The sequence below is a fragment of the Polypterus senegalus genome, chromosome 5 (genome assembly GCF_016835505.1).
Source record: "Polypterus senegalus isolate Bchr_013 chromosome 5, ASM1683550v1, whole genome shotgun sequence".
Taxonomy (NCBI): Eukaryota; Metazoa; Chordata; class Cladistia; order Polypteriformes; family Polypteridae; genus Polypterus; species Polypterus senegalus.
Window position 1 is genome coordinate 191,971,970 of NC_053158.1, and position 26,760 is coordinate 191,998,729.

A 26,760-nucleotide genomic window follows, 5' to 3' on the forward strand; every position below is an offset into this window, starting at 1 on the left:
GATACCGTACACAATGACGCATTCCTTTGTGGTGATATCTGTGTCTCCATCAATCAGGAATGCCATGTACGCAGTGTTCGCAATTTGCGCAGACGTCTTTTTTTTCCAATGTATCTGCGATGACTCCTATAAACTGGGCGCACGCGACATCATTGCTGTACGTCAGGTTTACGTTCAAGCCATTTTTCTTCATAAGAATTATTTCGGACTTGAATTTAGTGAAGGCAACGTTAATTATCATCTCGGCCTCGTCTGATGATCTGTTTGCTGCTGCCTGCCGCTGAAAGGCAGCGGGGAGAGGGGACACTTGAGCAGTGCATTTATCGCGGCATGTAATGTGTTTTATAGATGCATTGTGCTTTTTCAGTGTTTCAATTCTAAATGTATTCGAACCAGTCACAAATGCACTACTGCCGGCCATGGCCAGTAAATACAGTGCATTATATTATCGGCTTTAATGTATCTTAGCCAGGGAAACTGGTCAAGCCACTCTTTTCGAAATATATACACTTTACCCCTTTTAATTTCAGTGGGCTCAGACTCGATCGTATGTGGCTCATAATCTAATGCCGTCTCCGGACCAGGGCTTGCTATAACTTCGGAGGTTGATGGCTCCATGTCAGAGCATTGGTTATGATTTTCGGACAGATCAGGCCCTAACTTAACATTCTTAACGAAAAATCTGTCAATCGTTCTTTTCATCTTCTCTCATAATCCGCGGCTACATCCACTGTTTACCTGATGGGCTACTTACCTCTCTCTGTCTGACTGCATCACATGCATTTTCAAACGTACACACACGTACAGGAATATCTGGACCACGGCCAATTGGGGGGGTTGGGGACTGGGAGGCGGGATCCGCCCTTCACTATCTCTGATTGGTTTAGACCACGATATGGGCCTAATGTGTGTGTGTTGTTGAACAACAGGGAGACTAAGAGTCACAGAGTTTCGTTTTTTTTCCCCCTCGAACGGCTGGTTGCACCGGTGCAACCTTTGATTTTTTTTTTTTGTCGCACCATTGACAAATTAGGTCGCACTCTAGAGCCCTGAATGTTCTACTTTAATGACAAAACAAACAAGATTAAAGTCGAAAATTTTAAGATTAAAAAGTTAACATTTCGATTTTAATCTCGACATAGACCTTTTTTCACCTCTTTACTGTGTCCCTACTCCCCATGTGGCGCTAATAGACTTCCTTATGACACTCTGATGGTGGGCAATGACGCACCTCTTCACGTCGACTTTGATATCGGACTACCACCATTTTTTTTTTTTATTTCAATCACTGTGCGATTTTCTGAACCTGAACTTTTGAGTGCCTCTGCCACGCTGTACCACTCCATCAGTTTCCTTTTGCTGCTTATACCACTGCTTAAGCCACCAAATAGTATGTTTTTGCATGCCTCCGCTTCACTGAACAGGCCCACCATTTCGCATTTGCTAAAATTCTTTTCTTTCTGCTTCTGCCACTGTCTTAACAAAACACTGAACGGAAGAGGTTATTTACATTGATTTGCATATTCAAATAGGTGAAATTTGGGGAGGAGTCGGGGTGGGGCTCTAGGAGCATTAAATGCGTGTTAGGGCTCATTTATACTTCACGCTCAGAACGCGTACGCGTCCGCATCATGGAAATTTCCACTTTAAATCACAAAATACACGTTTTCACCGCGTCTTATTTTTTTCTCAGTGGCTCAAATACAGCGCTATACATTATGTTGCCGATGTGAAGTTGCAAAAAGACGGCACTGAGACTTTTAAAATGTATCGTGTCATTACGATCGGAAATATGCGACGCTTGAATATAAAAGCACCACGAATGCATTTGTATGTCGGCATTTTGCTTCACCACATCGAAGCATCCATCCCGTAGGATCGGCATAGAGGCTTTCTGTCACATGTAGATAGTTCCCGAATGTAATGACACGATACATTTTAAAAGTCTCACATACCATCTTTTGTGTCGTCTTTTTTAATTTTTTTTATTTTTGCAACTTAACAACAGCAACATAATGTATAGCGTTATATTTGAACCACTGAGAAAAAAATAAAAGGACACGGTGAAAACGTGTATTTTGTGATTAAAGTGGAAATTTCGGCTTTAATCACGAATTGTCCACTTTAACCTCGTAGTTTACTTTATCATTAAAGCAGACCGTCAGAACGTCATCCCAGTTTTTAATCGCTACGAGCTTCTTGGACCTGACAGCTGCGGCAAGCAGCAAAAGATCACCACACAAAACAAATTAAATGGTATAATGAAGTATTAACACTTCAACGCTTGCGTAGCAGGAGCGTCCACTGCAGCATGCGTCGCGTGAAGTATAAATGACTTCTCATTGATTGGGATTTTTTTTTTTGTTTTTTGTTTAAAGTAAAAGTGCTCAGCACTAACGCTGTTGGCACTTCTACAGCCCGAGTAAATCTCGGGTCTTACACAAGACGTGTCTATACCATCGCCCGGGTGACAGTTGGGACTTACACTTTTAGAGCCATTTTTACAGCCTGAATGACACTCGGGTCTAACTCTAAGGAGGTAAAGGGAGTTTTAATAAAAAAAAAATTCTGAAAATAGCCTATCAATTTAATGAACATGTCAGGTCTATTTCAACTTAAGAGGGGTCCTGCACCACTCCTAGCAATGTTGAATGAAGGTACGGTTACAAATTAGGAATGTTTTGATTGGGTTATTTTAGGGCTGATATTAATCACTGATTTCATGTTACTAGAACTGGCCAGTTCAGATGACCCCCCTACATTAAGCTCCCCCATAAGCTGTGTAGAAGCCTTTTGCTGCGCTCCATTTACCTCAGAAGTCTGATGTCAGAACTGGGAATGAGCTCACACCAGAGTTAACTGTATTTAACTAAAACATTCGGAAAACCAAAATGGAAGCCCCCAGGAAAGCCTTTGTTGTGCTTGCTCTTCCGGAATACAGTCAATTACTGAACGACGCATTATGTGGTATTGTTGCACATTTCAAATGGTGTAGTAAAATGTTCACAGATAGAAGTTGGGCAGTACTGTGTGACTTAATGAGACACAAATTGCCAGAAGTGCTCATAATGCTACAGCTTTTCATTGTTTGCTGATGTGTGGTGCAGCAATGTTGGATTTTGAGGTCAGGGTTGGTGAGGCTCTCCTGACTTTACAAGTCGGTAACTCAATCTCTGAAGGCATTCCGGTTGAAACTTCCTATTTGGAGCTTGGAAATTCTGACTTCCCATTTCAAATGTAACAGAAGTGTATGTTTTATAGTAAATTGGTATTTTTAAAGTTAGACCGCAGATCACAGGCGCCAGGCTGTGGCATCGGTACACAAACGCTTCTACTCCAACTCTGGCGTCCTCAATGGTAACACTGAGTGTAAGTAAAATTTGAAATTACATTAAAATGTACAATAAGTCAGAGTTGGCACATTTTTACTGACTCCGACACTGTCATAACTGAATAACTGCATCCAACTCCAACTGTTACCTACTCATTTAACAAAATAGTTCTGTAACTACAAAAAAAAAAAAAAACACCTTGAAATACATTAAACATACAAAAAAAAAATTACCCATAATACATCGGACAACCACTTTATTTACTTTTATACCATAATTACAAGCCACAACTCTAATAAAATGTTCAAAATGTGTTTATCAGGAAGGCTAGCAAACTTAACAAGTTTACATGTTAAAAATAGAGGAATTTGGACTTGCTGCTTAGTAAATGATGGATATGTTGGCTTAAGAGCCAAACTGGTCTGTCTATTCTTTTTCTAATTAAAAATAAGGTCTGCTGTGCTAAAAACAAAACCATTCACTATTCACGATCAGAAAAGGCAGACAAAAAAAGGTCTGATCTCATGAAAGGAGCTTCTCTTTACTTCTGCCATGTGTCTCTTTTCTTCCCATCCAAAAACAGTTAGACATCAAAAAAGTTGCTGCTCTTCCCCTCCACACACAGGAGAACTCCTTAGACTCCTTTATCTCAGCTCATTACTCCACTTTCTTAAATCTAAAAGCCAATACTTTGATATATTTTTTTTTTGTTCTTGATTTCGTCTTATACAATTTCTTGTATTAGGAATTTGTTAGTTTTCGCATACTCTTTGGGGTCAGAGCGCGGGGTCTGCCATTGTACAGCGCCCCTGGAGCAATTGAAGGTTAAGGGCCTTGCTCAGGGGCGCAGAAGAGTAGGATCTCTTTTGGCAGTGATGGGGATTCGAACCGGCAACCTTCAGGATATCTGCTCTCTCTCCTAAAATCGTCATATCTGCTTTCTGTTAACAGTGCGCTCCAGCAACAAAATTAAAATGTGCGCTTTCTTAAGTCCCATAATACTTTGCATAATGGAGCATCGTAGTAGGGTGATGTACCATGTTAGCCATTATGGGTGCAATGAAAAGTGAAGCAGAATGACACCTTTTATTGGCTAACTGAACAGATTACAACAGGTAAGCTTTCGAGGCAGCTCAGGTCCCTTCTCTTCAGACAAGCTGTAGCACTAAAAGGAAATTACTATTAAGCTTGGAAAAGCCAAAATTACAGATCACCAATCGAGTCATTTGGTGTGAAAATCTAAGAATTTACATCGTCAGCTTATCAATCAGATCATCACTACTAGGAATCCAAGCTGGATTAGTCAATCTAAACAGTCATCACAACTGGTTAAGCTGGTCTCCAAATTCATCTACTCTGAATATTTTTGTGAGTGGGAAACAAAACCAGAGTACGTGGGGAAGAAATGAAGGCAGAAGATGCAAACCGCAGACTGACAAAGACCAGGCCAGGATTCACATGGATTATCTCTGGAAACTTTAGCAGCAGTGCCACTGCACGTCGGCCATGTTCTGTTGTAATTTAAATATAAATGACGTTCTCCCTATCCTCATATGGGTATTCTTTACATATTCTAAAGGAGTCCATCGAAAATTTAACTGGTCCATTAACTGGGTGGGTGGGTGAGTCAGTGTGGCCTGGCACGCCATCTTGGGCAAGTTCTCATCTTGTACCAATGCTGCTGAAAATCACCTGCAGCCCTCCTTAACTAAGCGGTTTGAAAATTGATTTCTCCAAAATGTTATTTACACTTAAGCAACTTAGCCTCCATATAACAGTATAGTATTTAAAAGCAAATCTGGCAAGAACAGTCAAATATTACAGTTTAAAATGTTCTAATGCCCCACCCCAAAAAGCAAACCATTCATTATTCCCAACAGATCCCTAACTGTCCTTCTAAACCTCATGACCTCAGTGCTTTACTGTGGTGCTCATAGTTCATAAGCCCACCAAAGAAGCTAAAACATTTACTATATTTTAATTGAGTCACATATTCATTAAAATCCACGTTCTCAGCCGTCAGAGATGAAACAAAGATGGCTCAGTAAGGATGTAAAATGGTGCAACTTCATTAGTCATGAATCGGAACAGACCCTTAAACTCAAAGGCGTCTCCCTGTGAATGATAAAGTGAGGTCTTGTTTCAAACGGTATACTAACTATAAAGCCAAAGAATTACTGAAGATGTGAGGCTTCACTACTTATCCTTTTTTAAAAAATGTATACAATAAGGCAATGAAACACTGAAATTAAATTTGAGGAACTTTATCAATTATTTCAATGCATTGTTTACCTTTGCCTGTTGAGAATGTTATGAGCCTGCTGCTCAATAAACAGGTCCCCTGGTGAAATGAACTGCTTTGGAGTGGGCAAAGATGACCTACGACCTTGACTAGGAGAATCCGGCACTTCAGAGAATGAGAAGCCTTTACTGTGAACCTCACCAGCGACATTCCGCGAGGAGAGCTGCTCGTGCGACATCGCTTTGGCATCCTGTGCCCTCCTATAGTTCTCCAGATTCATTATCCTCTCTCTTTCTGCAGGGTCAACGGACTTGGCTTGATAGCCGGACACCTTTGTTTCGATCAGCCCACTCTGCAGTTCCCCGATGATGCCGCCATCTTCTTTGGTACTGTATCTCAAATTTACATCTTTACTTTCTTCTTCAGATTTGGGAAGTGCCATTGAACATTTTTCTGAAGAATCCAGCTTACGCATTCGAGAATACTTGGGCAAGTAATCGGTGTCTGGCTCGTGGTCCAAAGAGATGCCATATTTTTCGGCGAGCTGGCGTCTGCGTTCCGCTTTGTATCTGGCAATGCGCTCTGCCTTTGAGTCCACCGTTGTTGTGTCCGTGGAGGCGGAGTTTGGAGTCGATTCTGTAAGTACGCACGGAGGATCTTGACAGCTTCTGGGGGGATACTGCCTTACAGCTGAAACATCTTGAGTTTCCTGGATCTCCATTTCTTCTTTACTGAACCTTCTAGCTGTAAGAATAAAAATATAAAACCCAACATTTAACAAACACATGAACTCATTTTAATACACTGACACTTTAGCACGGGTAGCCTACAAAACGTTTCTCTCAGGACACTTTCGATCCAATACTTGAAAATAACAAACGTTGACAATTATAATGAATATGCATTTATGATCGCTATAAATCGACAAATATCCTCCTCATATAGGTCCTTGAGTGTTCCAGATGGCTCATCACTTTATGGACGGCTGTACTGATGGCGTCTTCAGTGTATCTACTTGATCTATAAGCAATCTGGCAGGTTGTAACAGGTTGGGTTATTCTTATAGCTCTTGTGTGGTTTAAAGTTCTAAAAGTTAACCAGCTGTGTGTGCGTCATTCATAGGGCACTGTTGTGTTTAGGGTCCGAGTGTGTGTTATTATTTAGGGTGTAGGAGCGATAGATGAAAATCCGAGAAGTAGAAACCATATGTTTGTATGGTTATTTTTATATATTTTAAGCCCTTATAAACTCTCCCACACTGTTAACATATTAGAGCCCTCTAGACATGAAATATAATCCGTTCTTTCTCACAATTAAATGCAAACATATCTTCCTCTTCAAAGAATGTCAGAGAGAGAGAGAGAGAGAGAGAGAGAGAGAGAGAGAGAGAGAGAGAAAAGCAAACAATCAAAAAATCAATATGTGCTTTTGGGCTTTTAAGTATGCAGAAGCACCGCGATAAAGTGGCATTTTTAGAGGAGCGTCCGTATCTTCTAGGCAAACAGCCCCTCTGCTCACACCCCCTCCGTCAGGCGCAGAGAATGTCAGAGAGAGTAAGAGAGACAGAGGAAAGCAAACAATCAAGCACCGCGTAGGAAGCATATCTTATGATTGAGGAGTTTTATTTAATACGTAATACATCCTCCGATTTGGTAGCTTCTAAGCCATCCGCCAATAGTGTCCCTTGTATGAAATCAACTGGGCAAACAAACTGAGGAAGCATGTACCATAAATTAAAAGACCCATTGTCCAGAAATCCGCAAACCAGCGAAAAATCCGTGATATATATTTAGATATGCTTACATTTAAAATCCGCGATGGAGTGAAGCTGCAAAAGTCTAAGCGCGATATAGCGAGGGATCACTGTAGACCAATCCAATAACGAACTTGACAAGTTTAAGGGGTAAACAGATAACACAGCTACAAAACCGGTGGTTTCCCCAACTTCAAGAAGATTCAAATGACTTCATTTTCATGAAAGATGGTGGCCCGCCACACTTCAACTTGGAGGTCCAGTGTTACCTCAACGACACCATTCCAGGGCGATGAATTGGAAGAGGTGGACAACAAGATCTTGCTCATTGTCTATTGGCCTCCCAAGTCTCCAGATCTTACCCCCTGTGATTTTTATCTATGGAGGTACATTAAAGAAACAGTGTTTGTTCCACCTATGCCCACTAAGCTTAAAGATTTGCGACATTGAATTGAGGAAGCTGTGAATTCAGTAGCTAGGGACCAGTTGATTTGTGTGAGGCAAGAAATGAATACCATGTGTAGCGAGACAAACCTCAAAATGATAGACCATGTTGAGTGCATGCAACCTCAAGGACCAAACTTTGAACTTTTCTCTATCCAGTGATGTGCGGAATGTGTTTGTCTTGTACAGTCTGTTTGAAATACATTTTGAGTAGCCCTGTATAGTCTGCTTCTTGTCATTAACAGACCACTGCCTCCCCAGGGTTGCAGTTAAGACAGGTCATGAAACACTACTTAGTATTTTACAAATTCCACTTATATTCGCTTTATTCATCATGCATGGTGATCTGACCCAATGTCAAGATGTCCATTTGTAGTCAGATGCGTTCATATGCTCAGATCTTGCAGGAAGTTATATGTAACCTGCTGTGCCAGTTGTCATCACAATTAAACTGCTGCTTTAGCTGCTATTTGTCATCATCGATCCTCTGGAAAGCGCACTGGAAAGATTCCGAAGGACTGAAAAATATCATCCCATTATATAAAAAGGGTGTCTGGGCAGATCCAAGCAACTGTAGGCCAGTAAGCTTAACATGCATAACAGGAAAATGAATGGAAGGAATTAAGGATAAGATTGAGTAACACCTGGCAAGGACATGAGTTATACGGAACCGTCAGCATGAGTTCAGAAGATGGAGGTCGTGTTTTAATAAATATGCTGTAATTTTATGAGGAAGCAACAAAAGGATACGATCAAAGTGGAGCTTTTTTCATCCATGTTGTTAACTTCACAACGCATGAAGGACTAGACATATTTAGAAAATACAAGAGGAGGATCACATTTGGCTACATTGCTGGTCCGTTTCATGAAGGTTCACGTTGGTGCATCACATGTAATAACAAATGTTGGCCAGTCAAATGGGTATTTCATACAAAAGAAAAAACACACAGACTATAATGTATTACATTTTATAATAACTATATAAGAACTATATATGGTGAAGAATGATTCATGGATCTTGACTTTGCTGACGATGCTGTGAACTTCGCAAAGTCAATGGAGGCTCTGATTGAGGTGTTCGAGAGACTGAGCGAGAAGTCCGAGTGTCTGGGCTTGTGAGCGTCCTGATAAAAACCAAAGATCCAGGCCTTTAATGGCCTCATCGGCACGGCCATCAGCAGTGCGTCGGTCTCCAGAGAGAGTGTCGACCGCGTCAAGAGGTTTACTTACCTTGACAGTGACATTTATGTCTCTGGTGACTCTTCCTATAAAGTCAGTAGACGGTTTGGGAGAGCATGGAGGGGTCATGAGGTCGCTTGAAAGGGGTGTGTGGCACTCCCGATATCTATGCAAAAGGACGAAGGTCCAAGTCTTTAGAGTCCTGGGGCCTCATGTATAAACGGTGTGTATGCACAGAAATGTTGCGTAAGAACTTTTCCACGTTCAAATCGCGATGTATAAAACCTACAGTTGTTGTAAAGCCATGCACTTTTCCACAGTACCTCATACCTTGTCGTACACAAGTTCTCCACTCTGTTTTGCAGACTGGTGGCACCCAGTGTCAAAGCAATGCTACTGTTCCTGTGTGGTTACTCTATTTTCCTGAAACCGCTTTATAAATACACAGAAACTAACCGCATATTGTTTATTAGTGTAACGCATCTGATTGTAATTAACTTGTAACAATATACTGGTCCAGGGAATAGCCATAGTATTCCAAATACCTTAACTGCTTTAGCGTTGTTACTCTAACTGCACCTCCTTCTTTCAGCTGCTCCCTTTAAGGGTTGACACATCAGATCATCTTTTTCCATATTACTCTCACTGCACCACTCGGAGTATTTATATCACTGTATCCGAGTGTGAATCACAGCAGCAGCTGATCAGAAAGAGAATTATCGATATTACAGCTTCAAGAACACGCTGTCTCAGCCACGGCAAAACGTATTAAAGCCTTTCTTGTACGGACCTCGCGGTTCAGAAACAGTTTAATCCAAAGAACTTTAAATGCACTCAATCAAGTGCTCCTTGTAGAACTGTTAGGATTTATAAGTACAATCACCTCACTGTAAACATGTACTACAGTTATAATATCGCACAACCTGCGCCACTTTATAAAGTGCATATTTACATATGATGACGATATCATTTTTAAGATGAAATGCAGCAAAATATGTTGATTATATTATACAGATAAAACTTTAACTTCATGTAAATAATCTATATTCTTCACTAGGACTGGCATGAAGGATAGAATAGTTAAACTTGTACTATGAAGATATTTCAATGTTCCTTAAACGTTTTGAAGAATTGGCGCTCTAAGCTTACAGATGGCTTAACGTCTATTACAGAGCCGATTGTGTGGGGATCGGTTACTTGGAGAAAGAAAAGCAAGGACTGCAGGGGCTGCCATGCCAATGTATAATGAATATAAAACAGACAGAGAAAACAACAACACGGCTAAAAACGCAGCGACAAATTTCGACAAAAGTTAAATGCTTGTGTCATGAGCGAGAGGCGGCTATGCAGTGTCCGCAACTGATGTGGCCATCCGCCGCGCATAAGATACCATATTGACATTGGACTGTCTCTATTGGACATGGAGCCGCCCATGAGTACTACAGCAATATATAATTTCATCGAAGGTCGCACACTGCTCCGTGAAACCCATGTTCAATAACGTGCTTTAACTATCATCATGAAAATAATATCACGTATACATCTCAGTATTTTAGTTATTCAGAGAGCTGTAATATCATGAATGTAATTGATTCTGTGTCCAGTTAGAGGAAGAGAGCCGGTTTAAGAAGCAAGTAGTGATTCACACACATAGAGCACATAGAAGATCAAATACAAAACAAAGCATTTAACGTGCTACTTTAATTACGATGTGATTTGAGAAACTGGTTAAATGATTTTAAGATGAAGTTTATAATGTTCTACTTTAATGACAAAATAAACTACGTGATTAAAGTGGAAATGTCGAGATTGAAGTGGACATTTCGTGCTTTTTCCCCACCGTGTGCCTTTTTTCTCTGTACCCTAATAAGCTTTCATATGACACTCAGTGGGCTACAACTCGCCTTTTCACGGCGACTTTGATATGTGACTTCTTTTTTATTTCCGGCACTGTGCGATTTTGTGAATGTGAGCTTTCAAGTTTCTCCAACACGCTATGTCACTCGATCAACTTCCTTTTGTTGATTATACCACGGTTTATTTGAACAAATAGTATGTTTTTCCTTTGCCTCCACTTGGTATTAGCTGAAATTCTTATATTTTCCCCCGTGCTTTTCCCATTGTCTTTTCACAGAAGGCTGAGCTTAAGGGCGATTTATGTTCATTTGGATATTCAAATAGGCGTAATTCTGGGAGGATTTGGGGCGTTACAAAATGCGCGTGCACGAGCGTTAGTTTTCATGCTGATCGGGATTTATGTAGTGAAAGAACATGGAAGTTGGAGGACGCACAGATCCCTGCATCTGGATTTTTCTGTGTGTAATCACATTTCGGCTTTTGTGCTTACGCCATTTTATAGTGCGAGCTCTACACACGGCGTTATACAGGAGGCCCCTGGTGCTTCCTGTCTTGCTATATGGTTATGAGACATGGATGCTCTCCAGTGACCCGAGACAAAGACTGGACTCCTTTGGTACTGTGACTCTCCAGAAAATCCTTGTGTACCGTTGATTTGACTTTGTGTTGCTCATGGAGTCCTGAATGAAGCACATTATCTGCGTTGTGAAGGAGCGTCAGTTACGGCACTACGGCCATGTGGCGCGTTTCCCCCGAGGGTGATCCGGTTCGTAAGATCCTCATTGATGAGGACCCGAGTGGCTGTACCAGGCCAAGGGTTTGCCCACGTAACACCTGGCTGCGACAGATAAAGGGTCATTTCCGGAGGGTGGGATTGGACTACGTGTCTGCCTGGGGGGTTGCTAACCGGGATCCCGAGTTGTTTCAACGTGTGTTGGGTGCGGCAACACACTGTACCAGTGCATACTGTCCAACTTAAACTATATACTGTAACATTTCGTCAAGTTCCATTTTTGTAAGTAACTAAATTACTTTTAAAAGCAACTTTCCCCCACACTGCTCTGGAGATGCAGGCTCCATGCTCATTTCCAGATTCACAGCAGCCATTGATGATGATTAAATTTGTTTTTTAGCACATGTTTTTAACAGCAGATGATTCTGCCAAAGGTCAACACCATAATTGGACTCTCACATGTAAACAGAGGCTTTTAAGAAATCAGATTTCTGCCTTAGCAGGTTATTCTCTGTGTCACGGTTTTGAGTGTGCATATAAAACGCAGCATTTTTCCTATAAATCACCTCTTAAGACCAAAAATCTGGGGCCCTCCAATTTATATGCATAAACATTAGTTCAGTATAAAATTAAAATTAGAAGGAACAACATTTATTACTAAATATAAAAACATTGCATTTCTAACTACAAAGGAAAGCAAAAGAAAACAAGTGGATGCATCCTACCTGTGCAAGGGCTGCAAGGGTCAGAGGCCCGGGTGTACCTCGGAGTGTCGTCTTCTTCTAGCAGGCGATGCGTGACCAGACCAGCACAGCTTTGTAGCAGAACGGGCTGGGTTTCATTATCAATACCTTCCAAACGCCTGGCAATTCTCTCCTTTCTGTACAGAGTTTAAGCATACAATGAATTAAACAAAATTCCTTTACTTCCCAATATTTGTAAATGAGATGGAAGTTTCCAGATGGAGTGCAGGAAAACTCAGATTTTGAACTGGAATGGTAGCCTTGAAGTGGGACTTGGCCAAAGGCCATAGAGTCTGGAAGATGACATCCCCTGAGCAACAGAGCCCAATTACCTGGCTACCATTATAAAGGATCTCTCATTCCATTGCAATTACATCTCCTCATTGTTTCCATCTTTCTCTCTCCAATCCAGTTCAATGATACAGGTCTGCAACACATCCATCTGCACAAAAACTCCTTTTGTTTTGCTCAACATAAATGGGGATTTTCTACACTTTACATAAAACAGACAGATAATGAAAGGCACTATATGAGAGAGAGAGAGAGAGAGAGAGAGAATTGAAAGGCACTATATATGAGAGAGAGAATTGAAAGGCACTATATATAAGAGAGAGAACTGAAAAGCACAATGAGAGAGAGAGAGAATTGAAAGGCACTATATATAAGAGAGAATTGAAAGGCACTATATATAAGAGAATTGAAAGGCACTATATATAAGAGAATTGAAAGGCACTATATATAAGAGAGAACTGAAGGATATGAAAGAGATCTGGCAATTCCACGAATCCCATGTACAGCGGCATTTTTGAAATACGCTTTTCCAATTAATATAGCTTGCCTTTTCTCCATTACTTAGAGTATCAACTGATCTTTGTTCAACAGTTGACATGTTTAACATTTTAGTATGAAAGATGTCAATATGGTAGAAATGCTTGTGAATCTTAATCTGTCCAAGATCTTCTGGACATTGAACAAAAGTAGGTCTACTATTGTATTGAAAGTGTTTCACAGTATGAAACTCTGTGTATGGTAACCCTTAAATCCACATTATCTTCAATCAGCACCACTGATCACAACCCCAAACTGTAGAGCTGTAGATTCTTTGAGTAGTGATGAGAAAAAACACAGTGGAGTTCACTTTACTGCAATTTTGGCGAAATCACAGAAGTATTGGGGAACTTTGCCAAACTCCATAAACTGCATTGAAGTCGGATTTAGAGTGAATTATAATGGTGCAGTGGTCTTTTAGGTATCCCAGTGGACTAGGGAAGTATCTGCAACCAATACTGGATCAATTATTGTGACCAGAAAATGTTACCTGAGCTGTGAGACTTAGCAGTGCTAACCACTGCGCCACCATGCCTCAGACAACAGACACAGGTGGAATAACCACCACAAGGACAAAATAGCGATCCGTTTCTATTTTAAAGATATAGATAGATAAAAATTTAAAAATCTATCTATAAGTTGGGGCTCTGGGTACAGCTATAAAGTGTATTTAGTTTTCGATCTACCTATGCAGATACTCCCCACCATAAAGAAGTTAGAAATGATAAACAAATGCACCCCATAAATTATGATAGTGCAAGGTTTTTGTGTGCGTTTTTTTTTGGACACAAATTTGGTGGGATTGGGTCTTAACATCACACATGCCTGAAGCAGATCAAGCAGTAATCTTACAGTAAGCATGCGTGAAAGCTCTTCACATGGCTGCTACAGCTCTGTGATGTCACGCTGGCCTTGCAATGCATCATGGGGAGCTTGGACAAAATATTTGTCTAAGCCAGCCATTTAGCAAGTTTCCAGAAAAATGTTCAGCAAACAAGACAACCAGCAGACATAGCATTGGTTGATGTAATTTGGCAAATATGCTATTAATGAGATTGCCTACTTAAAGTTTTTTTTTGGAGAAGGAAGGGTCAACTAATAAGGACTAATGTATAGGACCCAAAAAAAACCGGCAAGAAATATGAAGAGTTATTAATTTAACCCAGAAATCTTACAACATTCTGTATTTAATAGTATTGCAGTCCCTAATAAGAATTTATGGAGAGAAATCAGATTTTAAAAATTGTACCAACTTGACCATATTTACTAATGTTACATGTGACCGGGTGATACAGAGGATAGCACTGTTGCCTTTCAGCTGCAAGGCTCTTATTCCGAGCTGAGTTCGTGTGTGTGTGTCTCCCTATGATAGACTGGCACCACTAATATTGGTTCCAGCCTTGCCTTCAATGGTGCTTTGATAGGCTTCAGCTCCCATCACCAAAAAATGGAGAACGTGGATCTGATAATGAATGGATGGCTTAGTTTTAATGGGGCACACCATGGAATAAAAAACCTAATATAATGAAAGAGGAAATTAAGTTTTATAGGTATACCTGTTCATTTCCAAAGTTCCTTGGCTTACAGGTTCAAATCGTTTCCTTAGTTCGGATACTAAGAAAAAGAAAAACAAAAACAAGTTACAGCACCATGTTTTCCACAAAGCATACTATTAGTTAATAAAAATGTCTAAACAGAAGATTAAACAAAAGAAAGAAATTAAAAGACTAAATTTAACTACAGTAGGTATGATTTCAAGAGACTACACTTCACTACGCCATCCAAGTCTTCAGTATATGCCGATCAGCAACGACATTAAAATCGTCCCCCTCATGCCACCAAAACAGCTGACCTGTCGAGGCATGGACTCCACAAGACCTCTGAAGGTGTCCTGCGGTATCTGCACCAAGACGTTAACAGCAGATCTTTCAAGTGCTGTAAGTTGTGAGGTGGGGCCTCTACGGATCTGATTCATTTTTCCAGCACATCCCACAGGTGCTCAGATCAGACTGAGATCTGGAGAATTTTGAACTCTTGGTCATGTTCTTCAAACCATTCATGAACAATTTGTATACTGTGGCAAGGGTGCATTATTGTGCTGAAAGAGGCAACTGCTATCAAGGAATACAAATGCCATGAATTACTGCATGTGGTCAGGAACAATCTTTAGGTAGTTGGTACTTGTCCAAAGTAACATCCACATGGATGCTAGGGCCCAAGTGTTCCAGGCAGAACATTGCCCAGAGCATCACACTGTCTTCTCTGGCTTGCAATCTTAGCGATTGTCAAAATGGATATAACAAAGGTATTAGAAATAAAAACTTGATCCATTAGGGTTAAAAGTTAAAGACAGAGGTAAAGAATTTAGGGGTAATTTTAAAATCACATATTAATCAGATTACTAGGTGTTGTGATGTGGGATTTTGCATATAACTTGATAAATGTTTTGTATGTCTTTATTTGTAATCTAGGCAAAGCAATGTAATTTAGTTATACTTTGGTGTGAGCCATTCTTGTTTATCCCCCATGTTTTACGACTTTTCTTTGTAATTTTACGACAGGATTTGGGGATGTGTCTTAAACCAGTTTGATGAGCATTTCTTTGCTAAAGTCTTTTCTCCCATCCCCCACACAAAGCCAGGTTAGCGTAATATATGGTCTTGATAAGATGTTCTATTTCACCCATTGGTCTGAGGTATGGCTGTTTGGAATTGGCTTGTCTCAGAGGCCTTTAAGTACCATGATGTCCTATTGGTTCTAGGAACTGGAGAGAACCTATAAATTTGCTTACTCAAACACATTTTCTCTCTGACTCACATATGATGAAGAAGCATCTCTCTCTCTACCAACATATGATGAAAGAAGCATCACTCTTGCTAACCTGTGATGATGAAGACAACACAATGAAGAGCACAGCTCAGCAGCCATATTGAACAGACATGTGGCTGAAAACGGAGCACCAACGATGCCTTAACTAGAGACAATTTAAGTAACTGCAAGTCTGTGTGCCACCTGAATTACACATCACCATTTTATCAGGTTGTATGGTTGCCAATATTCAAATGTACTTTGCATTTTGTTATTATTTATGATTATCATCAGTAATACATTATTTTATGTGTAACTTAACTCCTGCTTGTCTTTTTACTACATCTAATTGCCTGAGGTTATAGATATAGAAGGGAAGGTGGGGATAAGTTATATACAGTGGTAAGTCTGTGAGATTAGGCATTCTAAGGCTACATAATAATACAATAGGGGAAAGTAGAGCAATATATATATATATTACTCTACCAAGATAAAACAATTGGCGTAGTCGGCAGGATTTTGGGGTAACCATGTTTTGCACCCTGTTTGCAAATACTGTTTTGATGTATGTGAATTTTAGGGCACCCAGTGTACAAATGTGGTGGAAGTAAAACTTTGTTTGGTTGCTGAATGGAATATAACCAACAAAGTGTAGAGACTTCATGTGTGTCACAAGCACACCCGCATGTTTGCTAGTACTGGTGGTAGTGAGTCCCTAATTAAAGTGCTAGGGAGTGGTGAAAGATGCATGCGTCATTCATACAGTATTTAAGTGGTTAAATATATATATTACTCTACCAAGATAAAACACTAGGACAGCATTTTTTCCACTTAATATAGGAAAAATTAGACCCCTTATAACTTTGCAAGATGTTGAAAAATGAATTCCCGCTTTTGTTTTTAGTCAACTAGATTACTGTAATACACTCCTCTCAGGACGACCCAAAAAAGACAGTCGATTACGAGTGCAGAATGCAGCTGCCAGAATCTTAACTAGGAAAAGAAAATCCGAACACATCACACCAGTCTTGGTGTCGTTACATCTGTTACCTGTGTCATTTAGAATTGACTTTAAAATCCTGCTGATGGTTTACGAAGCCTTCAATAATCTCACTCTTTTCTGTATCTCAGAATGCCTCTCACCTTACACTCCAAATCATAAACTTAGATCTTCAAATGAGTGTCCACTTAGAATTCCAAGAGCTAAACTTAAATGGCGAGGTGGACTTCTGCGGTTACGCACCTAAAATCTGGAACAGCTTACTGATAGAAATTTGCCAGGCTAATGCGGTGGAGCATTTTAAAAAAACTGCTAAAAACACATTACTTCATCATGGCTTTCTCACAGCTTCATTTTAGTGTAATCCTAATATTCTGTATATGTATTGATTTTTTTTTTTTTACCCATGGCTCCACAATCCATACTAACGCCTACTTTTGCTGCTGTTCTTTTTCCGGTTTTCTGTGGTGTCGATCTGAACCACTACCACCCGATCAGGGTACCATGCAGTCCCTATATTGATGGATTGAAGGCCAGATGTGCATATGACCATCATCTAATTCTTCCACATGAAGCCAGAAAACCTGAGGACTGATTGAGATCATTTATGTTCGGTAGACTGCCCAGTGGGCGCTGGGTGGTCTCATGGCCTTGGAACCCCTGCAGATTTTGTTATTTCTGTCCTCCGTGTCATTGGACCTTACTTAATTCTTTGTTAATTAGTATTGCCTAATTTTTACATTTTTTTCCTTCATCTTGTAAAGCACTTTGAGAAACACTTGTATGAAAACGTGCCATAGAAATAAATGGTGGTTGTTGTCATCCTGCAGCCATGTCTCCCCAAGGTAAACGACACACACCATTCCCAGTTGTCCACATGATCTGAACTAAAATGTGATTTTGAGGCCAGGCCACCTTCTTCCAGGACTCCATGATTCAGTTCCGACTTGCACATGCCCATTATTGTAGGTGCTTTCAGTGCTGGATAGGGGTCAGCATGGGCACTCTGACCGGTCTTTGGCTACGCAGCTGCATAAGCAGTAAGCTGTGATGCAATGCCCTGTGCGTTCAGACACTTTTCTCTCATGGCCAGCATTATGTACTATGGGAGCTCTTCTGTGGGATCAGACTAGGCGGGCAAGCCTTCGCTGCCCACTCGCATCAGTGAGACTTAGGTACCCACAATCCTGTCACCAGTTCTCCTTCCTTGGACCACATTTGGTAGGTACTAAGCACCGCATAGCGGAAACACCCTCACAAGACCCACTATTTTGGAGCTGCTCCGACCCAGCCATCACAATTTGGCATTGTCAAAAACACTCCGATCCTTGCGCTTGGCCATTTTTTCCCCCGTTTCTAACCCATCACCTTCCAGAACTGACTGACTGCTTTCTGTCACTCCTTCACAGGCGCCATTGTAACGAGAGAGCCAATGTGATTCACTTCACCGCTTAGTGGTTTTAATGGTGGGGCCGATCGGTGTATAACATAGAAAACATTTCTTGCAGGACACTGTCTTTTTATTTCCTATATTTATCACAAGGCTGAAATATGAGAGCACTGCACTGATTATCACTCCATCCCATACGCAGAGATCAGGACAGACTGTGCCAATCACCAAAACCTTGAGCCACATGGAAATTTAAGCAAGACAGATAAGGCGCTGATTATTTTCTAATAGAGCATACTCTGTCATCCATTATCTGACTAATACTATCAAGAGAAAAAGGACATAGGAAGGTCTTTGGCTCTTAATGCTTCATTTCCTTTCAATAAATCCAAATTATGTCTGCCTCTTTTAAAGTCTGAGTCCCGGATGGCTGCAGGTTTTCATTCTAATTATGTAGAACTCAATATTTCCTGTCAGTAACAATTAATTCTATGACCCGTAAGTAAAGTCTCTTTATCTGAGATCAGCTATGCTACTTAGATACATAAAACGTTTAGGACATCTCAGGCATTTTACTCTTTTCCGATTTGCTCCCCGCCCCCATTATAGAAATAGTATTTTAATGGAGACACAGGTCCATTTTTGATTCCTTTATTATCAGCAGCTCATTGTTGATTGCATTTATTTTAATTAGCTATCAATGAAGAAAACAACTGAGCCCTAAACAGTTTAGAGCAGCGGTCTCAAACGCAGTGGCTGCAGGTTTTCATTCTAACCCTTTTCTTAACTAGTGACCAGTTTTTGCTACTAATTAACTTCTTTTGAATTTATTTTAATTGATATGCTCTTGATGACTCAGACTCCTCAATTGTTTTTTTTTCCTTAATTAGCAGCCAAAAAAAAAAAAAAAACACAACAGGATCAGCAAACTGTGACCATCACACAAGATCTGAAAATAAAGAAACTTAAAGGTCTCAGGAATGCTGATCTGCTCAGGTCCATAAAACATTTGAACAGAGCTGTTAGGAAAGAGAAAAAAAAACCCCAACAATTACAGAAATGTCTGCTATTGTACAATAAAAGTGGCAACAACCCATTAAATTAAAGAAGGGGTTTAATTAACAACAAGACTTTGCGCGTAATGAAGCGACTGGATGGAGTTGGAGGCCCTGACTTAGTTGGTCTTCTGTTGGTTCACAAACTTCATTTCTTTTCTGTTTGGGTGCCATTTAAGGAAAGAAATTAAGCAATTCAGAGGAATGATGAAATTCAGGGGAACAAAACTTTAAAAAAACAAATCAATTAAAATGAATGGAAAATGAATTAATTAGCAGCAGAAACTGGTCACCAATTAAGAAAAAGGTTTGAATGAAAACCTGCAGCATCTGGAGCCCTTTAGGACCAGAGATTGAGACCACTGGTTTAGAGCAGCGTTTCCCCAAACTCGGTCCTGGGGACCCCCTGTGGCTGCAGGTTTTTGTTCCAACCAAACAGCTTCTGTTTTTAATTGGACTCCTAAGCTAATTAAGTGATGTGTTATGGGAACAATATAGAAATTAGAAAACTAAAGTTCTCTCTACACTCACCTAAAGAATTATTAGGAACACCTGTTCAATTTCTCATTAATGCAATTATCTAATCAACCAATCACAGGGCAGTTGCTTCAATGCATTTAGGGGTGTGGTCCTGGTCAAGACAATCTCCTGAACTCCAAACTGAATGTCAGAATGGGAAAGAAAGGTGATTTAACCAATTTGGAGCGTGGCATGGTTGTTGGTGCCAGACGGGCCGGTCTGAGTATTTCACAATCTGCTCAGTTACTGGGATTTTCACGCACAACCATTTCTAGGGTTTACAAAGAATGGTGTGAAAAGGGAAAAACATCCAGTATGCGGCAGTCCTGTGGCGAAAATGCCTTGTTGATGCTAGAGGTCAGAGGAGAATGGGCCGACTGATTCAAGCTGAGAGAAGAGCAACTTTGACTGAAATAACCACTCGTTACAACCGAGGTATGCAGCAAAGCATTTGTGAAGCCACAACACGCACAACCTTGAGGCGGATGGGCTACAACAGCAGAAGACCCCACCGGGTACCACTCATCTCCACTACAAATAGGAAAAAAGAGGCTACAATTTGCACGAGCTCACCAAAATTGGACAGTTGAAGACTGGAAAAATGTTGCCTGGTCTGATGAGTCTCGATTTCTGTTGAGACATTCAAATGGTAGAGTCAGAATTTGGCGTAAACAGAATGAGAACATGGATCCATCATGCCTTGTTACCACTGTGCAGGCTGCTGGTGGTGGTGGTGTAATGGTGTGGGGGATGTTTTCGTGGCACACTTTAGGCCCCTTAGTGCCAATTGGGCATCGTTTAAATGCCATGGGCTACCGGAGCATTGTTTCTGACCATGTCCATCCCTTCATGACCACCATGTACCCATCCTCTGATGGCTACTTCCAGCAGGATAATGCACCATGTCACAAAGCTCGAATCATTTCAAATTGGTTTCTTGAACATGACAATGAGTTCACTGTACTAAAATGGCCCCCACAGTCACCAGATCTCAACCCAACAGAGCATCTTTGGGATGTGGTGGAGCGGGAGCTTCATGCCCTGGATGTGCATCCCACAAATCTCCATCAACTGCAAGATGCTATCCTATCAATATGGGCCAACATTTCTAAAGAATGCTTTCAGCACCTTGTTAAATCAATGCCACGTAGAATTAAGGCAGTTCTGAAGGCGAAAGGGGGTCAAACACCGTATTAGTATGGTGTTCCTAAAAATAATCAGGCTACAAATTCTACGTTTGTGAAATCCATACTTTCCCTGCAATGAATTTTGTTTTTTTAAGCCCTTGAAATGATTTTGTTATCTTGGCACTGATTTGTGCTCTAAATAGACCTTTTCGGCCGATGTAATGAAGAGCTTCCTGTTTAAACGGCGCTGCGAGACGTGAACTCAGCTCTTCTGTGCCTCTCATTTGATTTTTTTCCGGCAAACAAATTTTCAAAACAAACCGTATTTTATGACTCTTATCCGAGTCGGAGTAATAATTATGTTGGCGTGGTCATTTTAGATCTGAGATCGGCTAAAATTTAAACAATGACCGTTGTTAATACCCAGCCGTCACTACTCAGTTTGCCAATAGATGTCAGAAGGATGGATGCCAAAACCAAACTGCCCAAAGATGGATTTTGACATACCAAGCAAATGGCGATACGTTTTAAATTACTTACACTGTCGAAGGTTTTAAGTCAGTTGATGATGTTAGTCATGGAAAGTACGCCCCACCAAACCAACGTTCCAAAAACCAACCGAACTTACTGTTATCTGCTCGAACCAACACGACTTACTATACTCGGCGGTCCAGCAGCGTCACTGAAGCATTCGAATATTCTTAGCCACGTTATAATCTAACTACAGAGGCAGAGTCCTATTGTATGGTTCTAACTTGTATTGAGTCGAGGTATTGACGCGAACACCAGATAAATAGACAGACATGAAAGACAGATAGACAGACATGAAAGACAGATATATTACACACACATACACATAATGTACCAAGCAGATATGGGAATAATTTATTTTTTTCTTTTTAACAATTTGTTCATCTTGATTTTCATTCTACTTTTCTAGGTGTTCCAATTGTTTGTTTAATCCATTATTTACTAATTACTGGGTCTGACGCTAAAGTACTTGCAGTCTTTGATTATTCAGAGTTGTTTGCCTGAGTGTCTGCTCTGCTCATTTTTAATTGTCATTAATAAGATACAATGAAGGGGAAAAACTGCACAGAGAAAGAGCAAACCATAATGAACTCGAATCTAAAGCAAAATTAGAAATATTTCTAAATGTCTTATAAATATAAAAAGTCATGCTGCTGTGCCTTTCTGAATGTAGAATAAGAGAAAAAAATAGCAGCTAATTAAATGAGATCAGGTGTTGTCACCGATTAGGAATCTGGATGGAACAAAAACCTGCAGGCACAGGGGGTCCCCAGGACGGAGTTTGAGACCACTGGTTCAGAGGAAGAATAAAAACAGTGTAATTTTAGTATCAACAATAATTGGCAATTGTTAAATGAATTCAGTTAAAAACTAGCACACACAAGGGAACAAATGAATGTTTAAAACCAAGCGAAAAGCTTTTTATGTATACAGTTGGAAAGTTTCAAGAGTGAAAAAATACGGCTAAGCTTCAATTTTTGGGGCTTTATATATTTGTTAAAGCTGCTGCTTGATGCAACTTTTAAATATGTTCATTTAATCTAGTCAATTTGATTGCACTTCACACTTATTGAAACATCACCAAATGAATCCAAGATTGTTTACAGTGTTTTTTGACAATGGACTTCCATCTACACACACACACACACACACACACACACACACACACACACACAAGTGGAGCCGCCCCTCATCCCTTGTAATACAGGATTGGCCCGTACTGGAACAAAAAGTACAGCGTACTGTATTCATTCAGTAACAGACACGATTTGAGCCGTATTGCCATACAGAGTGTTTCGTATGTACACTAGATCTTCATGGTGTGGAGAACAATTCCAAGCAATCCCGATACACAGAGAGAGGGAATGAGTTTCAGTTCAGTGTCACGTTACCGTTGCAGATTGACAGGCACCCCTTGCCATCACACTGAATTCACACATTGACTGTAAACAAAAAAAATAAATAAATAAATAAGAGCGGTGATGTCTGCTAATGCAAGTGTACCACTGAAACGATGCAAGAGTCTGTCGAGGTACAGGTTTGAGTGCAAGACAGAAAGTCAGTGGGTCTGTCCACTCCCTGGCCACAGATACATCTCAAATGTAACTTTTTTGGTTGCCCATGGAGGAATATCTGACCTGAAACAGCACAGTGCAGGTGCCTCTCATGTTTGAGCAGCTAAAAAGCAGAGGACACAGGGAAGAATCGATCAATTCCTTATACGTCAGTATATTGCTGCTTAATGAATTGTATTAAACTATAAATATTATAACCTACTTTGAATTACAATTTCAGTTATATTATAACCTACATTAGCTTATATTATACCATAACCAATACAACTAGAAATCGGTGCAGATTCATCAGGCTAGTAAGTCTATCTTAACCTTCACCCAAATGGATGGGCATAACTTTACATAAGTGATACAGTGCATCCGGAAAGTATTCACAGCGCATCACTTTTTCTACATTTTGTTATGTTTCAGCCTTATTCCAAATTGGATTAAGTTCATTTTTTTCCTCAGAATTCTACACAACAACACCACATAATGACAACATGAAAAAGTTTGAGGTTTTTGCAAATTTATTAAAAATAAAAAAACTAAGAAATCACATGTACATACAGTACATCCTCTAGGCAAACAGCCCCTCCGTCAGGCAGAGAGAGTGAGAGAGAGAGAGAGAGAGAGAGAAGCAAACAATCAAGCACCGCGCGGGAAGCATATCGTATATCATTGATGAGTTTAATTTAATACGTAATATGTGCTCTGATTGGGTAGCTTCTAAGCCATCCGCAATAGCGTCCCTTGTATGAAATCAACTGGGCAAACAAACTGAGGAAGCATGTAACATAAATTAAAAGACCCATTGTCCGCAGAAAGCGGCGAACCAGCGAAAAATCCGTGATATATATACTGCTCAAAAGAATTAAAGGAACACTTTTTAATCAGAGTATAGCATAAAGTCAATGAAACTTATGGGATATTAATCTGGTCAGTTAAGTAGCAGAGGGGGTTGTTAATCAGTTTCAGCCGCTGTGGTGTTAATGAAATTAACAACAGATGCACTAGAGGGGCAACAATGAGATGACCCCCAAAACAGGAATGGTTTAACAGGTGGAGGCCACTGACATTTTTCCTCCTCATCTTTTCTGACTGTTTCTTCACTAGTTTTGCATTTGGCTACAGTCAGTGTCACTACTGGTAGCATGAGGCGATACCTGGACCCTACAGAGGTTGCACAGGTAGTCCAACTTCTCCAGGATGGCACATCAATACGTGTCATTGCCAGAAGGTTTGCTGTGTCTCCCTGCACAGTCTCAAGGGCATGGAGGAGATTCTAGGAGACAAGCAGTTACTCTAGGAGAGCTGGAGAGGGCCATAGAAGGTCCATAACCCATCAGCAGGACCAGTATCTGCTCCTTTGGGCAAGGAGGAACAGGATGAGCACTGCCAGAGCCCTACAAAATGACCTCCAGCAGGCCACTGGTGTGAATGTCTCTGACCAAACAACCAGAAAGACTTCATGAGGGTGACCCAAGGGCCCCATGTCCTCTAATGGGCCCTGAGCTCACTGCCCAGCAGCATGCAGCTCGATTGGCATTCGCCATAGAATACCAGAATTGGCAGATGCACCACTGGTGCCCTGTGCTTTTACAGATGAGAGCAGGTTCACCCTGAGCACGTGACAGAAGTGAAAGGGTCTGGAGAAGCCATGGAGAACATTATGCTGCCTGTAACATCATTCAGCATGAGCAGTTTGGTGGTGGGTTAATGATTGTCTGGGGAGGCATATCCATGGAGGGTCACACAGACCGCTACAGGCTTGACAAAGGCACCTTGGCTGCCATTAGGTATCAGGATGAAATCCTTGGACCCATTGTCAGACCCTATGCTGGTACAGTGGCTCCTGGTGCACGACAATTCCTGGCCTCATGTGGTGAGAGTATGCAGGCAGTTCCTGGAGGATGAAGGAATTGATACCATTGACTGGCCACCACACTTTCCTGACCTAAATCCAATAGAACACCTCTGGGACATTATGTTTTGGTCCATCCAATGCCACCAGGTTGCACCTCAGACTGTCCAGGAGCTCAGTGATGCCCTGGTCCAGATCTGGGAGGAGATCCCCCACAACACCATCTGTCATCTCATTAGAAGCATGCACCGATGTTGTCAGGCATGTATACAAGAACACAGGGGCCATACAAAGTGCTGCGTACAATTTTGAGTTGCTGCAATTAAATTTTGGCAAAATGGACTAGCCTGCCACATAATTTTTCACTCTGATTTTTGGGGCGTCTTTGAATTCAGGGCTCTGTAGGTTGATCATTTTCATTTCCATCAAGCGATGTGGCATCCTTTGTTCCTAACACATTACCCAGTCTATATCAGTATAGATATCCAGGAGGATTTCTTTTTCCCATTGAGATCTGATGTGTTTTCAAAGTGTTCCTTTAATTTTTTTGAGCAGTTTATTTAGATATGCTTACATTTAAAATCCGCGATAGAGTGAAGACACGAAAGTCGAAGCGCGATATAGCGAGGGATTACTGTAATGATAAGTAATACTAATATGAACAGCACACTGCAAATGTGCGAGTGACACGAGCGTCACTTTCGGATTCACTGACCTCTTCAGTTTCACTATCTGAAGACGGATCGACTTTCTTACGAGATGTCACGATGAGGCCAGATGATGCGTCTACACTTTTGCCCGAGTAACGCTCGGTACTAATAATGATGCGGTCACTTTCACAGCCCGAGTAATCCCCAGGCCTTGCATGAGACTTATCTACAGGGTGGTCCAGATCTAATTATGCAGATCCAGATGGTCTGGATGACTGATTTATGCGGGGACGATTCCAGTTCGGCGCGAAGGCGATTCTTCATGTCGTCAGTTTGCACACTTCGAAGGTCTGTGATTTTTCAGGTGATTTTTTTGGTAATAAACTTGAGTTATAGCATAATGAAAATTGCATAATTAGATCTGGACCACCCTATATATTAGTGGCCCAAGTGACACTCTGGCGGTAAAAACCGTGCTAAAAGCGTTAATCCAGAGTAGCGCTCGTGCGTAACGCTAAGGAGGTTAAAAACTTTACTTGTTCCTCTAATCCCAATTAATTTTGTTTTAAATTGAACAGCAGCTCTAATACTTAGAAGTGCACTATTGGCTGTTGGCTCAGCTACTTGTCAGGACAAAAGGGTAATTTTATCTAATTTTTTGACTGTTGATTGAATTTTATCATACATTTAATTTTTTTTTGCACTTTAGCCAGTTGGACCAAAGATAAAGTCGTCGAATTGCACAAGTTTCCCAGTTCAGTTGTCAAAGCCACTTGTCATCCTAAAAAAGTGTCCCATCATTTCAGACCTCCATCTATGGAAACATGGAAATGCACTGCAGATATGTGCTTTTGTGCAAAGCAAACAAATTACTGAATATTACAAAAGTAAAGACAGCACCAAAAAATAAATGTGTACATTTAAGAAATTGACTTTTCTGCAACAAGCACAACTGAAGTCAGTTTTATGTCATCAGTCAGACACAAATCTTTGAGAATGAACAGAAATAGCAGAAGTCGGCCTCACTTGGATATGTACACACAGCTAATAAATTAATAAGCAAAAGAAACCAATGAAGTCTTAGGTGACCATGTTCAAAAATTAAATCAAGATGCCAACAATCTAAGCAGTCAGTGAAATGGCCTCTAAGAA

At 40.7% G+C, this 26,760-nt stretch overlaps 1 protein-coding gene across 18 annotated transcripts in view; it reads right to left on the reverse strand.

Annotated features, from left to right (window-relative positions):
• The window catches only part of svila (supervillin a), a 246,635-nt gene that overhangs the window by 191,510 nt on the left and 28,365 nt on the right, over positions 1-26,760 (reverse strand). For all 18 annotated transcript variants that reach the window (XM_039753870.1, XM_039753862.1, XM_039753872.1 and 15 more), the window contains exons 4-6: positions 14,668-14,725; positions 12,266-12,420; positions 5,625-6,318 (exon numbers count right to left, since the gene is read on the reverse strand). In XM_039753870.1, the coding sequence (XP_039609804.1) occupies positions 5,625-6,318; positions 12,266-12,420; positions 14,668-14,725 (907 nt within the window). The remainder of the gene's footprint in view (positions 1-5,624; positions 6,319-12,265; positions 12,421-14,667; positions 14,726-26,760) is intronic.